This window comes from Tyto alba, unplaced genomic scaffold (assembly GCF_018691265.1).
Source record: "Tyto alba isolate M040663 unplaced genomic scaffold, T.alba_DEE_v4.0 Super-Scaffold_38, whole genome shotgun sequence".
NCBI lineage: Eukaryota > Metazoa > Chordata > Aves > Strigiformes > Tytonidae > Tyto > Tyto alba.
The window spans coordinates 2,949,814-2,968,164 of record NW_024881313.1 but is presented as its reverse complement, the minus strand read 5'-3'; the positions used below and the strand labels follow the sequence as shown (position 1 = coordinate 2,968,164).

General features: G+C 37.9%; 1 protein-coding gene across 1 annotated transcript in view; it reads right to left on the bottom strand.

The window, feature by feature from the left end:
• RFTN1 (raftlin, lipid raft linker 1) overlaps positions 1 to 18,351 on the bottom strand; it is a 101,332-nt gene that overhangs the window by 31,183 nt on the left and 51,798 nt on the right. The window contains exons 4-5 of the mRNA XM_042802123.1: positions 15,794 to 15,902; positions 1,411 to 1,834 (exon numbers count right to left, since the gene is read on the bottom strand). Of these exons, the coding sequence (XP_042658057.1) occupies positions 1,411 to 1,834; positions 15,794 to 15,902 (533 nt within the window). The remainder of the gene's footprint in view (positions 1 to 1,410; positions 1,835 to 15,793; positions 15,903 to 18,351) is intronic.

The following is an 18,351-nucleotide window of genomic DNA, read 5'->3' as shown; positions in this document are numbered from 1 at the left end:
TTTTATAATGTATAAAATTCTAGTGTAAACCCGAACAAGTTATTCAAATAATAGCTATGCTTTGACAGAATCTGGCTGTCCCCTTGTCCAACAAAACTTTAAGAAAGTACAGTGAAAGGTTACTCGAGTGTGATCCAAATCTAATGTCAAAAAGCTAACTACACCAAAATGCAACGGAAACCAAGACAATAGTCCAAGGAGGGCACAATGCAAAGTCATTCTCGGTCCTATATACAAAATCCCCAAAGGCGTAGGATTGTTTGACTGAATCTATGTAAGACATAAAGAATAGGGATAAAATAAAGTCAAGGACAGTACCAGCTGAAAGGAATGTAGATGGAATTTCCTTATGTACATTTGTAGCTCATAAGGAAAGTAAGCAAAGCAGTAAGAGAAATGAGTATACACACTGCTTTCTAGGATTTAAGCAAATATAGGAAAGAAAAATATTTAGAGGTTTAAACTGGAAATGGGGCAAGAATATTTTTTTTTGATGACTTTTCATTTTCTAAATTACTCTGGTCTACATGCTATTTTGAACTACAATTCCTGCTACTGAAGTAACCTCCAAACAACAAATATCTAAAGGAGGGTATTTTGAGACCTTGGCTGAGTCTTTTGGTTTTTGATGGCATAAAATGGCATTTAAAAGTGGAAAGCACACCTGAGGAGAAATATGCCAAAGAAATGAAAGAAAGAAAAATAGTATATGAAAATAATCTTACCAAAAAATTAGAATTGGAAAGCAAATTATTGGGAGCACCATTACCAAGAGGACCTTTATTATGAATTAGCAAACATGAGCCATTAACAAAAATAACTGCTGCATTCCAGTAGTTACAATTCTGACTGTTAGTAGTGCCCCCAGCCTGACTATCAGATACCAGGAGACTTCAGAGTCCAGATCACATATATTTCTGCTGTTCCTGATGTGGTTTAATTTCAGCTATCTGCTCACCTGCTACAGAGGGGTTAACTGTGATAAGGCTTTGTGACTTATTCCTTCTATTGCTGCAAAACCTTGTCAGGCAGATTAGCAGAGCTTTTTATTCACATAGACAATAAGGATACAAAGATCAAGAGCTCTCAAGGCATCACAACAAATACAGAATTGAACCAATTCAGTTAAACAGCACACAAAAGGAAGCCTTTACACTCAGGCACGTAAACGGGCCATAACAAAGTTGCACCCACTGGCATCATCTCCTCAGTTGCCATCTGACTCAGGCTCACTGGTTGTGAACTGCGTAACCACGTTGAAATCATGTTAAGTGGCTCATTTGGTGCATCTTTTCTTTGCTATTACAACAGTAAGGTCCTTCCCACATCCTTACCCCCAAAGGAGCTGGGAATATAATTAAGGCAATTTTAACTTGCCTCTTATGTATGAGAGATCACTACAATACTTACTGCCAGTAAGTGGTTTTAAGCATCGTGCTGGTGTTTCATTCTCCCCAAGTCCATTTGGCTTGTCTGCTGCTTCTGTCACACTCGGGTTCGCATGTTGAAATTGTTCTTCGTTTCCCTTCACAGACTTGAGATTCAGCTCCTCGGGAGCCTGTCCTTCACCGCTCCAGCCCTCCCTGGATGTGGCACACAGGTCAGCACTTCCCTCACTTGGTGCGGGAGTACTGCAGCCATTAATGCCATCTATTTTCTCACCATCCGGTGAAGCGTGATCCTCGGAGTCATTTGAAACATTTTTATTGTCTCTTGATTGCACAGAGTTGTTACTGGCGGGTGTCAGTGAAGCGCTGACAAGACAGTTCTTTTGGGAATGGTACTGTGGTATAATTCCAACAAATTTCAAGCCCTGACTTGCAGCATCTTGAACCTACAAGTCGAAGAAGATTAGATTTTTAACTGTCAAGCTGTCTTAGCTAAACAGAAGTACAGAATATAATACCCTTCAAGCTAGCTAGCATGTCATTTTGCTACTTTTGTCCACTACCACAAGAAATCGTCATGTTATATTTACATAAAAAGTAACATTCCGGAGAAGCAGGATGAAAAGTTCCTTAAACCATCGGAAATAATGTGAAAGTGGAGTAAAAAAAGAAAAAAATGGAGAAAAAAAAAAAGGGTGAAAATGCCTGCATATTTCTTCACAAGTGATAAAATATCTGTTTGAAAATTTTATTTATGCTAAACTATCAGAAGTGGTATTACTCACAAAAAGATTTACTATCAACCATATGAACTCAGGGACTTAGTATTACATCTGCTGTATTAGGCATGTGAGTATGACATTTCTGCAAGGAAAAGCTTATTAATTTTATTATATGCACCATTATAACAACAGTTGTTGTTTGTCCTATTTTGGATCGAGACACAAGCGGCAAACTTTCACATAATGAATACAGAAAAGCAAAGCTATTTTAATACATCACTTTTGGGAGGATACAGAACTTGGAATAGAAAAAGGCATGAGATGAGCTAAGGAGAAGAAATATGGAAATTAAGGGGCGCTATTATTAATCCTTTACACTTTAGGTAAGGGTGGAAAATGAAGGAATCAAATCACAAAAGATCCTAAGAAAAAAAGCATTGGGCTAGTGGTAATGACAACTAGATAAAGCTGGAATTAACTAAGGAAGGCTTGAGATGAAGCAGACAGAGAAATCTCTTTTAGGCAAACTCAGGACTACGGATGAACCACCCATTCAAGTCACCAGCCTCACACTCCTCAAACCCAGGAGAAGCTGCAGTGAGAGCCAGACTTCTGCGAAAACACGAGTGTCTGCTGATACATTTATCAAAATCACCCACCGAAAAGGAAAGATTCCCATGTAATGTATACTCTTCACATAATAGGAAGTCTAAACACACATCAGTATTTCAAAATAAATGCCTTGAGAATGGAGAAATAATTTCACTTCCTCTGCATACCATGTAATTCCAGAGAGTTAAAGTGTCTTAATTATTCTCTGAGGCTCAATTTAGTATGAACTCGTGTGAAACAGTTCAGGCATTTTTTTTCAATAGTAAGTAAATAGGAAGACTTTTGTCTTTTGTACCTTCCCCCCCTCCCCCAATTTAAGAGGAAGCTCATTTCTGCATCTTCCCTACCCAGAACTAATTTTTTTTATTTAAATGAATCATCTACTTCCTGGTAACGTGCTACACTTCTGAACACACAAACCTACAGATGATACCTGATCAACAAGAACTTCCTCTTTCAAATCACTGTTGTATTTTCCATGTTAAATTAACTCTTGATTTCATGATCACAGGAACTTAAACAGAGCTCTCCAGGAAACAAGGCAATGGTCTTCACAGGTGTTCAGCCTGGTGACCATGGGATGCTGACTTAACTAAAGCTCATTGCTAAAGAGGACCATAACCTCCAAATTAAAATACTACTAGCAGTATCCTGATCAAATGTATAGCTGTCTATAAAGAAAGTTAGCATGTAACTAGCTTGCTCAGAAAGGTTTAAATGAATGTCAACAACAGATGCATTCATAAAGTGCTTAATGGTCCTGACTCCCTGTTGTAACTTTACACATACTTTTTTATACAGTCAATGATAAGAGTTACAAACGCAGCTCATTTCTTATCACTAATCCACAGACACACCGCTACATTTGTTTAGTAGGTTGCAGGGCAGTTAATTATAGAAATTTAACTAGTATGCAACTGTTAACAGTTCGAGGATAGGACATATGTAGTAATTTTATTGGTCCTTGTCAATAGACTGCCTGTCAATCTATACCAGACTCTCCCACACTGTGATTTGGATGAGAACAGCTTGCACAGCTATTGTAGCAATGTTTTACAGTCTTGGCTCACTCAAAAAAAGTGTTTGTTCTAAGGAATACCTAATGCTGAGGTTTTTCTTCTGAGGCTCTTGTTCTCAGAATGGAAATACAAGGAACTAAGGACGGAATGACAGTCTAAGCCATATTAGCCTAATAGTTTAGCAGAAAGATTGGAAAAAGAGACTGTATCTTCAAGGCCCTTCCCCAGCAAGTTAATTGGTAGTATACAGAATACAAAATCTTATTTAAACCTGCATTTCAAATTTTCCCAATTACATAAGGGAGAACCAAACATCTCATTATTTTCAATAAAGCCAATTTAGCAGGAAATGTTACATCAACAGTGCAATGTAAGCTGCCGAACAGCAAAGTGATGTATCAGCAGACGCAAACAGTCTTTCCTTCCAACTTTTCACAAAACCATGAAGAGGCTAGCTCTCATCATTAACACAGGATGAAGTCTGAACATTTTCAAACTACAAACAAAGACAATTTGATTTTTCAGCATCTGTTGAGAGCTTAACCAGTGCAAAACTTTAGTTGCCTTCACATCCAGAATGAATTATGCCATCCAGTATGCATTTACATTTCCTGTTTCCTGTATTTGAAATATTGAATATTTGAGTTATAAAAAAACAAAAACCCAGGCTTAAACAAGCGCAAACCTCAGTACCTGGACAGGTCATGCCCAGGAGCTACACAGGGCAGAAGGTCTGTTCCTACCCACCACCTGCATTTTTTGGACCCCAGGCACCCTGTGCCGGTATGCACAGACAGGTCTCTCTGTTCCAGCCTTCTGGGAAAAGATCGTACAGATGCGGTGTTGGGAATCAGTAAGAGGGCAACGCATGGGAGAAAGCAGGGGTCAAGCTGAACTGGACGGGAAGAACATGCTGCTACTCTGACAGTGTCACCCAGAACATATTCCAGATCAGATAAATGCTACAATTACTTGCCTTTATGTACTAGTGTAGAGTACTATCAAAAAGTACTAACCAAAGTCCCTGTCATACTATGTTGTATGATGAAATGAGCGGAAAAAGCATAAAAAGCAGAACAACTGCACCTCCAATACTTACTACATCAAAAAAAAAAAAAAAAAGCTAGATTAAAGAAGCCCTTGCATTAGGTGATCCATACTAATTTCAATTGTTTTACTAACCTTTTTGTATTTTAAATTCACTACGTACTTGCTCATATACCTTGGGTAATTTTTAAAAGGGAAGTGCCAACAAAATTTAAAATAAATTAAAAAGAACTGTTTGGTTCTTTCCCCAAATAGGAACAGAAACATCTTTATTACCTCAGAAAGTGCTGCTTGGATGACATTAACCACAAATACAAGAACAGGTCTTCATCACAAAAGATGTTACGGTTCAACAACAGAAACAGAACATAACTCATTTATTTCAATCTGGATAAACCCTCAAGTGGGTATATCCCAATTTTTTTATAATGGGCTTGCGGCAAATTGGATTTACATTAGTTTAAAAATAGAACCTGCTTAAAGAAGGGGTGAAATTTCATGTGTACAGAGGGTCGAGGCTGTTAAATAATTTAATGTCATCCCTATAATTTGCTTGATTAGAAACACGGCATTTTCCCTGAGGGGAAAAAAAAAAAAAATCACAGATTTAGCCTTTGCTATCTGTGAAATAAATATCAAATCTCCCTCTAACTCTAGCAGGAATAGGAAAAAGCCCCCACGTCCAACCCCAGTGTCACTACCTGAATTGAATTTCAGCTGGGGCACTTGTGTTAACACTCTTAACATTTATGAAGTGTTATTGTTTATTTCAGAATTGACTGACTGCTATTTTTATACTGTATTTGAAAAAAAGGAACTGTCAGCAGCACAACGCTGTGTCACTAAACATTATGGTGATCTAGCAAGTTTATGTCCAATCTTTTTAAATACTTTGCTTCTCTTGAAGGCTCCCTACCTAATTAGAAAACGGCTGACAGTCTAACTTAAAGATCTGTAAAACCACACCTGGCAACAGTATGGCTGAATGATGAAATCCTCTCTTCTTGAAACTACTTGTTTTTAAAATATAGGCCACATAGCCATGGAAAAAGTGCAGAGAATCCAGGTTGAAAGCTCATTTTGAACAGTCATATACAGATTTTCTTTTCAAATCTATTTAGAATAAAGACACTTGACCCGTTCATTGTACAGCCCACATATTGTTTGTGAGTCTGTGATTCTTGTTGCATTATCAGCTTCGTAATAACCTCCTATTCATTGTGAGCATGATGGCACTACTTATAAATACAGAAGCTGAAGGATATAGATCCCATGCTGAACAGAATCATATACTTTTGTCAGCTTCGGTAATTGCTTATGGGGAGATTCTGTACATTTCTCCCATGGGATGGCACACAGCAAATCAAACACTTCCCGCAAGCTCAGGATAGTAGTCCACCCACATCAGTAAACACTGGAAATAATGCACAGCAATTTAATAATGAGGATGTCTCTCTTGGATAAGGATTTTTTAACAAATGATTTGATAAGACAAGTGTTAGGAATTTCTCTAACTCTTGTATGCCAGGAGCTGGACATTTTTGCGATGCATCCAGAGGAAAAGCAGTTTTACAAACATCACCAGGGTACTGCAGTTTATAGCACCCTTAAGCGGTCTCAAGGCTTCCACTTCCTGATGATGTGGAAAAACACACCTTCAAAACCTAGGCATTAGGAGTGAACATTTCAGTAGCAGGGTTGCTATACGGTTCATGATAGAGCAAGGTACTGAAAGACTGTTGTAACAACTGAGTAAAGGGGACTGCTGCCAACAGAAAAATGAACAGAAACAACTTCCTAAGAGCACACATAGCAAAAATTGTGCTTGGACAACATTCTCTAGGAGCAATGAACTGATTTCCCGATGGTCAGATGCATTTAGTTAGGTCTACAGTGAACTAAGGGAAAGAGTGCTACTTAGTCCTGCTGATGGCCAAACACTGCCTTTGAAACAATAGCTGGGTAATTTTGCTCAGAACTATCTATGTAAACCAGGAATAAACTGTCTTAGCCAATAAAATAAATGTTTGTCTGTCTACTTGGTGGTTGTTTTTAAAAGAACAATGTTAGAGGCATTAGCTCTCATTACGTTCACCAGAAACAAGATCACCATGTTTATCTACCTCCTTTTTAGGATTCAAGCAAATCTCCTTTGACAACAGAGGTAGCAGCAGGGATCTTCATGTGAAGAACATGATCTTGTTGTTTGAGGAGAATGCTACGTACTGCATGCCAGGAGTTGGAACTGGAAAAGGACGTTCTAGACTACAGTCCTCCAACTATGCCCTCCTCCATTAATATTTAGTAGTACATGTTTCGTCAGAAATCCTGCACATCCTCCCCTTCTAGTTTTTTTCATTTCTGAAAACAGATGTTTAAAATTAAGACAGGCTTTTAGTTTGCCTCTGATATTTTCTGTAGGTCCCACATGCTTCTTCCCAAAAAGACAGCAACAGTCATCAAGAGTTTACTGCTTATTTTAAAATCAACTAAGCTTAGCTAATGTTCTGAAGGAGGGGTTTAGTTCTTCCTAAATGATTCAAAGCTTTTAAGACTTTGGCATTTTTACATCTCTAATATTATGTTACAAAAAAAGATAATCAAACAGCAAAGCAGCAACTGCTAATCATTTCTCTGTCTTGTTACTCTGAGACTCTGTTTCACTACTTGCAGATTTCCAACCCACATAACCTTTCTGACTATGATGCTCTGTCATTTAAGCCTGTATATCCCATGCACTTTTAACCTTCTCCAGTTTACACTCACCAGTTCTGAATTTGAGATAGATAGTTTATGTTCACATAAATATAAGTAAATGGAAATGTAGCTTTTAGAAAGTCAAATCCCAGTCTGCATTCAGGCTTTCAAATTATCAGTTATTTTTACTGTCAGTTACATCAAAATAGGACATCAGGGATAAAACACTGGAGAGCTGCCTTGAAAAATGTTACCATAATCCCAAACCATAGAGTCATCCTTTAAACAGTGTTGTCGACAGTGTTTATATTGATACTTCCAATTAAAACCTTGACCAGAATTTTGCCATTTGGGAACTTTAGGCAAGACTATTAGAATGAAGTTGACAGATCCAAGAGAAGAAACCCAAAAGCTAGAAACTAATTAGTTTCTTGAAGAAACAGATGTATGCTGCCTTTCCATCCTTGCAGTACACAGCCAATTCAACAGAACCACTGACTTGACACTTTAAGCTCTCATTGCATTTGTGGTAGAGCATAAGAAAGCACTGAACAGGGAAAAAAGAAAGCAAGCTTTTCAGTTTTACAACATGCTTATTGGTAGCAGCCTCTGCAAAATGGAACTGAAAGCTACAAACAGAAATGGGAGAAATGTAGTGAAGCAAGTAGCTACTGCAACTTACTGCTGTGCTGAATAAAACAGAAGATAGGCTCTTACAACAGCGCTGCCAAGATATATTAAGTTACAGCAAGCTATATGTCTCCTGCTACTGAAACCAAGGCAGGGATGAGAGTAACAACTTGAAATTCCTCTACAGCTTGTGTTAGATGTACATTCATTCTCGAGAACATAACCGTACTAAACACGCCGGGCAGCGTGGTGCAGGTACGCTTGTTCCTTTCAGCGTATCTCACTAGGTGACAGCTCTTGAAACTACACTGTCTCATCCTCCGCGGCCCTGGGTGCAATGATTCTTCTCAAATTACTACCTTATTCTAGCATCTGTTCCTTCACAGAGCTGGCAAAGGGTGAACATTGTTGGACCCAGTCATAGGTCCAGCGGCTGTGGTACCCGCCCAAAAGCCATGTAGCATACATGCGTCCTCCCCTCCTTGCCCTAAACACTGAAAAGAAATCCTGAATTTATCCACGCCATTTAAGACGTATTCCTTAAAAATTGATTTAGACATGGGATAAACTGCTATGGAGCAGCCAGCTATGTTCACTCAACCCAAATATTTAATATACCCTGCCAAAAAAAGTCTGTAGAAACTGTCCCATGCACTTTCTCTAGAGAAGAGGCATTTTCAAAATGCAGACCATGTCTTGTGCATGAATCTTTTGAGAGAAACTCCGACATTAATGAGTGAACATAAGCAAGGAGAAAATAAAGATTTAGAGAGATGGTTGAGCGTTGTATCTAATGTCTGTCTGAGCTGGATGAACACAACTCTTGTGTTCTTTGCAGAACATGAGAAAACAGTCACTCATTTGTGATCAGCTAGCACTAATACGATTCAAAACTGGGACACTGGAAGTCTCTGTCCTAAGCAATGAAAACAAAGAAACAAAAGGTGCATGACAACAGGAATATTTTAGAAATTAAGAATTCAGTCTCAACTTACAGACGTTACATTTAATTCTTTTATCTTTGTATAAATCAGAGAGTGTTTCCTTAAAATCTCATTATTTCATTAAGCAATCTGTCACTCATAGCCAAAATTACAATTTGAACAATTTGCCCATATTTTATTTCAGCACAGTATAAAATATTATCATATTTATTGTTATTTTTAAAAAATTTATTTTTTCCCACCAGACAGAAGTGGGATCATTAAAAACACCAACTACATACTTTATAACATCTATTTTTATCTTGGTCAAGGGGATGACTCTGAAAGCTGCTGGGGGCAAAGGATTATAAAAGCACAACCAGGCTCCTGGGAGAGTCCTGAAAATAGTTTTGCAATGTTCATGGAAGATATATATCAACACCACTCTTACAGGGCTTAGTCAAAAGCACACAAGTTGAAAGAAGCTTAACCAGGAACAGATGTTTCCCTTCACACCAGGCTGTTTAAAATACAGTATATGCTATTTTTTACCATCTCTTGTTATAGACACACTTACAAAATGTTAACAAAATGCACTTTAATAAATATTATCACAGCAGATCACAAACAGCTGAACCATTGAAGTTGAGTTTCAACTTCTGCTTCATGACCATATCTGCTTCTAAGATCCAAATACTTTAAAATAAAATTGGGGCTCTGTTTGCACTGAAAACACGCAGAAAACAAAGCAGTCAGCTAAGTGTTCAGCAATGTTTTTCATTACAGTGTACTAAAGAAACAAATGTTGTATTGTTCTTTCCCAAATACCCTGGAGAGTGAAGGTTTTGGGGTGGGATTCTTTGAGTTTGTTTTAAGGATTGAAATGATTTTAGAAGAGGTTGAGATCACATCTAGATAAGTAATCCTAGGTAATAAACAGTACTCTAGAGGGGTCATTTTCTAGCCACAGAAGTAAATTTTAACTGCTTATTCATTTGAAGAATGATTCTCTGAGCCATATTAAAGACTCAATTTTCCCCCTCTTCTATCTTTCACTGCCACCTGCTCTAACTGTAATAGCCCAAAGGAAATTTCTGAACAGGACAGATAAAACATATCTAAAGTAAAGAAAATTGCTCAGAATTACAATAGCCATCTACGGAACCCTGGCACCAACAGAGCAATCAGAAACTCCACATAAGAGATCCTTGTAAGACTGTAGCAACAGAGTCAAGAAGCCCGCCAACATTCTAGTGCTCTTCAGAGCACATTAGCTGCATCTCTTTGTTCCTTCTAAATAAGAAATCTCAATGCAAAGATTAAGAGATGAAGAATAAGAAATGACAAACACAGAGACAAGAATGTGAGAAATACTGGAACAGCTATATAAAACCTAGTATTTTTCTTAGGAATTATAATGAAAAGTTAAAAAAAAAATACAAGATTAGTAATTTTCACATTCATTTCTTCTAGAAAAATGCAGACTTCTGTCTTCTCATTTGCTTGTCACACTGTTACAACCACAAATAATTATATCCATAAAAAGTACATGTTATCATGGACAAATTTGTTTTATGACACATTTCTCATCTTTCACATCTTCTTGATGTTTCAGTTAGATGGTAAATATAGTTTTAAAACTCAGGAGTTCAAAATAATTTAATATTGCTTTCACATACTATATGGACATGTGATGTCGCTTGATTTGATCACAGAAGACAAATGTTCCTTCTGATGAAAGTAAGTATGTAGGAAATAAGAGAAGAGCCAAGTCTGGGCTGAATCACTCCCTTGACTAGGAACATCTATGGAAATGACTTAAAAAGCTCTTGAGAATTCATATATGCATTCATTTTTTCTTTTACAGGAGAAACTGCAGTCCTCCTCAATACTCCAACCCTGCTTCTACCTAGCAACTTAAAAGAAGCTGGAGAATTAACCTGCTTTTTAACAGCAATACTAATACAAATATTCTTCACCAGTTACAGCTATGACACGGATGACTCTCCAGAAAACTATGCACATGAACTCAGATAGCAGTTATCTTGGTAACAACAGAAGAGCTACAGATGAACGGAGGGAAAACACCAGAGCAGGAAAAGAAGTATCTCAGTAGTTTGGCGAAAACATCAGTATGGAGAAACATGCAGTGAGACTGACCTGAGGGTGTTTGGGGTGTGTAGCAGCTCCTTACCCAACCACTCTACCAGCCGCCTGCCCACTGCTCCCTCCAAAGGAACAAGTGCAGATAACGTGCAGGAGGATCGACAACCCCCCCCCAAGAAATGTCTCGCCTTTCAGGAGTACACTAAATTTCAACTACAGCTTAAACTTGTTGATAGTAATGTGTATTAATTTCCAGTGCATAAGCTAACACTTGAAGCATATTAATTCCTCATGCCAGTTCTATTCCTGATATTCTTCTGTTTTAAAAGACTTTTAGAACAATTCCAGTTGATACCATATATTTCATAAAACTGACAAGAGGCTCAAACATGGTAGATCCTTTCAGCAATTTAGCATGTGAGTTCTTCATACAAGCGTTAGCACTGTGTGGCCCTTCTTTCAAAATAGTCCAATTCCCTGTGCAACTTGCCTTTGGACCAGGGGGAACTGGTGGTCACTGTTTCAGATGCCAACTCTAGAACAAGGACAGGGGTGGCAGCATCCTTGCAATGTGCTTTCCTGGCATATTCCTCCCTGGGATCCCACTCACTTAAGTCTGAGAGGTACCATCACTTCCTTGGCCCAGCAATGCTGTTACTAGAAAATAAACGTCAACAAACTTACAGGCGAAGACACTCCATCTGCAGGAGTCAAGATTATTGCTAGGGTACTCCGGACTACAGAAGTTGTTCGGGGGACCACTTAAGGGAGTGACATGTTACTGTCAGCTTTTGAGCTAGCGCTGGTGACGGCATTTGTACGCTCACTGAACTTCACCCAGACTATGAACAGAGGGAACTGCAATGAGCAGATGTGACAAACACCATCTCACCAGCAGATTTCTTTGCAAGATAAGCATTACGTAGGTGTTACAAGATGGCAGTCGTGTTCCAAGCTGAACTGGTCCACGTCTGAAAATGCAAACCCAATTACTCATCTGTATGGCCTTAGGTTTGTTGTAAGAAATTTGGCTAATTTCTGAGTCAGGTGAGGTCAGACAAGCCGGGAGAGGTCCCTGTCTAGTCAAAAGCACAGAAGGAAGATGCCTGGATTTGGATTTCAGTTAAGCTGCAGCATTCTTAAACCACACTCTTCTGTGCTTATCATACTTCCTCAGGGAAGGACAACGAGTCCACAGGGACAAGAAATATAAACTCTGCAATAGGATCAAACTCAAAAAAAGTTAACATAGAAGTTAACATCCTTCTGACAGAACATTATTAAGCAAGCAACCAAGAGTACAAAGATAGGCTTCCTAAATTTTAAAAAGTCAGAACTGGGAAGATATGGTACAGGAGCTATTCTCCATTTCCTAACCTTTCACCAAAACTGCAAAGATGTAAACACTGGAGTAAAACCTTCTGGCCTGTTACAGTTCTTCTAGAGCATGTAACACAGATTGATGTGGAAAACAAAGGTCATGAGAAACATATTTGGCATTCATATATGACTGCGCATCCAAAATAACTCTTTTTGTGGAATGTCAGCCTAGCTGCTTCTTCCCTTATTTGTCTCAGCAGATTCAGAATACTCTCAGATTAAAAAAATGACAACAGGATACACAGAAATAAAGAGCAACTAAGGAAGTAATTAAAGGGAACCCTATTTTAGACGAGACACAAGTGAAAGAGTTACAAAATATGGTATCTCAGAAGTAACATCTCTGACTTGCAACAACTTCAGAATGATCTGAGCCACAGTGATCAGAAGTTCAGAAGTTACCTTTGCTCATTAAAAAGCAGATGAGCAAATATTTAATCTCTGTTTTGCCTGAGAGCAAAAGACAGGAGTGCTAATACCAATACAGTGGTAAAGTGGTAAACTACACAACACTTAAGTTACTTCTTTCACTGCCCAGGAATTACATGACAAAGATACCATGGGACTGTTTCAGCTCTTTAGGACAGGCTGAGCCGCACTAGATCCATGCTGATATGAAAGAACAAAAACAGGGTGATGTCGATGTGATTTTAAGATAGGGGAAGAACGTATCCTATTCAACATGATGTCCCTGATACTTAACTGTCTTCTCTCTTCCAAGGCTCATACTGTGGTCAGAAAGCACAGTGGTGGCAAAAACGTACAGAAGAGACTAAAGAACTGGGACAAAGTCCTGAAGTGGAGAAGGATCTCAGCAACAGAACACAGGTTTGACCAGAGAGTCTTCTTTGACATTTCTTAAATATTCTGTAGTCAACATTTACTGAGACACTTCGTTTCAGTAAGGAAGAAGCATTCTCCAGGTGAAATAACTTCCTTGTTTCTACTTTATTACTCTTAAACATTTATATGGAGTTACAGAAGAAGAAAAAAGATATTACCGATGCTGTATGCCATTGCAAAATTGGGAGCAAGCAGTTAATATTCAATATGACATCCATTTTCAATGCAACAAAAAGTCAATTGAGAAAAGAAATTATTAAAATTGCATCCTTGTTCAAACTCCATGTAAACAATACTTGCTCAGCAGTGCATAACAAAATTAATAAAACTAATTTTCTCAGGCTAGAGGAATTTTTTCGAGTAAATTTACACTTGGACAAAATTTTGACTTGTTATTGTGTTTTGAAAATATGACTACACTATCTTTTTTTTTAAATATAGTAATTTGCAATGCAGTAAGATGGTAAACGTGTGCTAAAAGCCTGTTATGAAAAGCTCTGTGATCAAGGATTTGCCTATTCAATTAAAACACTCTATTAACTTCAATTGTATTCCACGGTTTGAGAAGAATTATAGGGTTGTTCTTTTCTGAAAGCAAGCAATTGCCCTCTCTAGCAGCTTTTTGTTACTATTTACTTTGAAAAACACCCTTTATTTTTCATTTATTTTGTTTGTAAACATGTGGTTTATATGCCCTTAAAAGCAATGGACATTTTTGTTGCTCTGACAAATTAGTTAATATGACAATTAATTCCAACTCCCAAACAAGTCCTGTTTCCCGAGTTAGATTTACATAAAAGTGTTGAGACTTTCACAATGCGTTTAATCTGATATAGACGGTGACACAGCACACACTTGACAGCAACAGCTTCAAAGAACTTCAAATTCCTCTACATCAAATAACATCTGAGGATGAGCGGCATACTCAGCCTACAGAAAACCAGTAAATATACATTTTATCTATTAAAATTTAAATGATTATGTTTCAAAAAGACATCTTCATAACCCCATAATCAAATGGCTTCTACGAACAGAAAAATTACCATGTCTAGAAAAGCATTCTAAGAAGTCTCAGAATTGGATATTTATGGAAATAAGCTGACTCCTGGATTGTCACTTTGTTTTCATGTTAGCCATACTCTTTCTGAAGTTACAAATACAAAGAAGTTTTCTGTTGCAATGATATAAAATTTTGCTACCAGTTGTGACAGATAAGCCTATATTTCTACTCTGACTCAAAGAACTGAGGAACAAAATCAAACATGTTGAAGCTGATACACAAGAACTACACCAGTATTGCCTAAGTATGAATATACTGAAATAATCAAAGATAGCATCAGAATAAGAGTGCAGCAACACAATAAACCCTGAAACAAATTTTGGACTCAAACTTCTGAATATTAGTAAGTGTTCAGAAAACTTCAGTTTGTTCTGATACCAAAATCTATATATCTTTAAGCATGATGATGATGATCAGATAGTCATAGCTGCCATTTTTTTTAAGTTTATACAGTTCGTAGCAAAAAGCAAAGATTTAACATGAGTGTAGTCTGTCAAGATAAGTCCCTATAAAGATCATCCAGCCTGTGCTGAAATTTGTTCTACAAAATTTTCTTAACCATTATCACTGCAAGATGGATTAAAGCTAGGGGAGTATGCCTACTCACACTATTCTTACGCCATGTGGCTAAGTAAATACAGTATTTAATGCTAGTTTTTACAACATGAAAAAGGATACAACAGATGCTGCAAAATTTGAAACATACACAATGAATCTGTCTTCACTAAAATGGACATAACCTGCTAATTTCCAGTCTGGCAGAATATTACAGCATCAAAGAATAGTTCTAAAAAGAAGGCAACAAATAAAGAATTGCAGGGTTCTTTTCAAATTTCCCAGTATATACAAAACTTTATTGAAAGCAACACTATTCTGGATGACAAAGGGATTTAGGTTGCCAGTACCATCTCTAACTGCTGACATCATGTGATACTGCAACAAAGCTTAAATAATCTAAGGGATTCCAGGAGTTAATAGGCCTTTTAGCTACACTAATATCCAACAAGATATTCTGACGTTAAAATGGAAATTACTTATATTGTTTAAACTTAAAATGTTTACACCATTATAGGACTGCCTTCTGCACTGGCAACTTAGTTGACATCATCTGTGAGAGGTCACTCTCCTGTGACATTACAAATCATTTTCTCATAATAATATGATCAAACCTGTTTCTCTCCATAAATATAATTGCCCTTCAGATACTTAAAACTACAAAACACCGAATTCTAGTGCAGTGTTTCAACTGCACAAAATGTACACATATTCCTATTGTCAGACTGACAGAACTAGAAGCAGTAATTACAGTGCAAATAAAATCATACTGTGTTTTGGATTTTGCCTGTTTGTTTGTTTTTTTACTCACTTTCTTAATAAAATCAGGTATCTCCTTTTTGTCTGAAAGTTGGTTTAAAGAGGAGCAGCAGTCTACCTCCAAGACATATCCTTCACTGTGGATGTCTCCTTTTGGAGATCTGAAGAAGCAGAGAGAAAAAAAGGATCAGTTTCTGTTGTTAACATTGGATATCCAGACATTCCCTTTATAAATATTTCTCACGGAGAGCTAACCTTCAGACCAAACTTCGGTTCCAACACATTCACTCCACTGAACTTGACACAGTTCTGACAAGCAGCAGCTACAGCATCTCACCTACTTGCTAAGGAGGGAAATCACACCAATGACTGCAGATGGTTAAAGACACCTCAAGAACTTCCAAATTTCTTTGTCAGTCCAAAAAACACTTTGTCAGCCTAGCATCTATAGCCAACACCAAGGAGATGCACAGGTGATGTAATTCAGAATATGCAGAAAGCAAATTCCAATGCAATGGGCTGACAGATGCTCTGGGCCCCTCAGGGCAGCCTGATGTAGGGTGTGTTTCACACACAGTAATTAAAGGAATCCCTTCTCTTACCTACCACCATTCTAAGACAACATTTAAAAATCAGGGGCTAATCAAAGTAGTCTACGCTTCTGTTACTGGAAAGTGGTAATTAATTCACTCTCTAAGACTCAATTTTGGAGTTTCAGAAAACAGGCATTTTTTATTACAGCGCCCGGACACACAGGGGATAGTTCCTCATAATGTGTGTGTGTGTGTGAAAACAAAATCTACAAGTATTTATACGACCTTAATCATACATATTCATTGCATTTTTATCATATTTTATCATATTCATAACTTTTCTAGGAACTCATTAGCATATGTCAATGTCTCCTGTGCATGTCTATTGGAGGCTTCAGGTGGTCATCAGGGGTCTTCAGATGAAGGCTCATAGTCTTCTTCACTGTGTCTGCCAGTTGACCCTTACTGCTTCACAAACTCAGTCCTGTGGTCACGCGTATCTTGTCCTCCAAGGCTGGCCTGGTCTGGTTTTGTTGCTAATTTGCAGCTTCCTTATCTTTATGTTTCTTCACACCTGCTACGACGAGGCCGAACTGTCTCAAGTAGGATTATTTAGGAGTTCCTCATCCTACATCATTCTAACTATTCCTCAAAAGATTAGTATTTGTTCTGCAGCACAATGGTTAAATGGTTAAAACAGCTTAAACTGATCTTAATAATTCTATTCCACAAATATCTGTTTTCTAATAATCTTAGTTCAAAGGTATCACTTCAGTCTTACCTTATGTTTTGTTGTGGAGAAATGTAAAGCTATGTGTGAAATCTCTTCTCCTTCAGAAGACACTAACTCCTAAAATAATTCAAAGCGTATGGCATCTGCCGTATACATGGCTGAACAAATCAGTGCTGTGAAAACATGGTATCGGTCAAAATATGCCAAGAGAAAGTTTGGAAGTTTTCCTGAACGATCCTGAGAAACAGTCCGCAGGCACATATAGCAAAACAGTGCTACTGAAGGCTTTTTTCATCTCCTCCAGACTCCCATGAAAGGAAACTGATATGCCTGGTCAGTGGAGGAATTCTAGAGAATCATTTGTTTTATCAGTTCTTTAGGAGAACACACGGAGGAATGTACAAAAATAAAAGCAAACCTGTAATTCTTGGGATTAGTAACAAAGTAGTTATCTTAACATTGCATATGGAGAATCAAAAGATGTACTTTGAAGTAAAGAACTAATCCTGGCCAGCAGTCACTTGATTTACTGGGCACCTACAGGACAGGAAGAAAGATGCAGAAGTTTGGAACTGAAAGCGCTGCGGAAGCAGTGAAACAACAAAACAAGGGCTCTGCAGGCTTGCCATGCTTACAGTAGCCAGTCTGTGTAAAAGCCCTGTTCTGGGGACTGCGACTGCGTGACACGTGAAACACGCTTCAGCTACAGATGGTCCCAGGGGCTTTCCCGAGATGCTAACAGTTACTTGGAGCCATGTGAGATGCGTAGGCTGCTGACTGCAAACTGGCACTGTGTTTCCTAGGCAATACTGCAGAAATTTTCTGAAGCATCACACGACATTACATTTTGCACTTGATCTTCCCGCTTTCACACGGGCTATACTCTCACTTCGTTTCTCTTATCTCGCTTGTACATGGGACAGGTGCTACCCAACTGTGAGTTGTTTGGGAACACTGAAGTCCTTTCCCTATTTGCTTTTCTCCTCCTTTCCAAGTTCTCGTAACTTGTGGTCCCATTCTGTTCTTGAGTCTGGACAAAATTTTTAACAAAACATTGGTGTCAGTGGAAACTCTCCAAACATCTTTATAGGAATTACAGAAATCATTATTGGGGAACTAGAAGTGTTTTACTACTAATCCTCTGTAACAGGTGTACAGAAATTAATTTCAGCAGCAAACAAATTTGTGAAGGACTAGAAAAAACAAAATCATTTTGTGAGGGACAACACATGAACTGCAGACAACCATTTCTGCTGTTCTAGGTAAATTCCTAGATAAAATAATCTAATCTGTGGAGATTTTCCGCCACAGATGAACTCAATGAATTCAAGACCGTAAACTTTA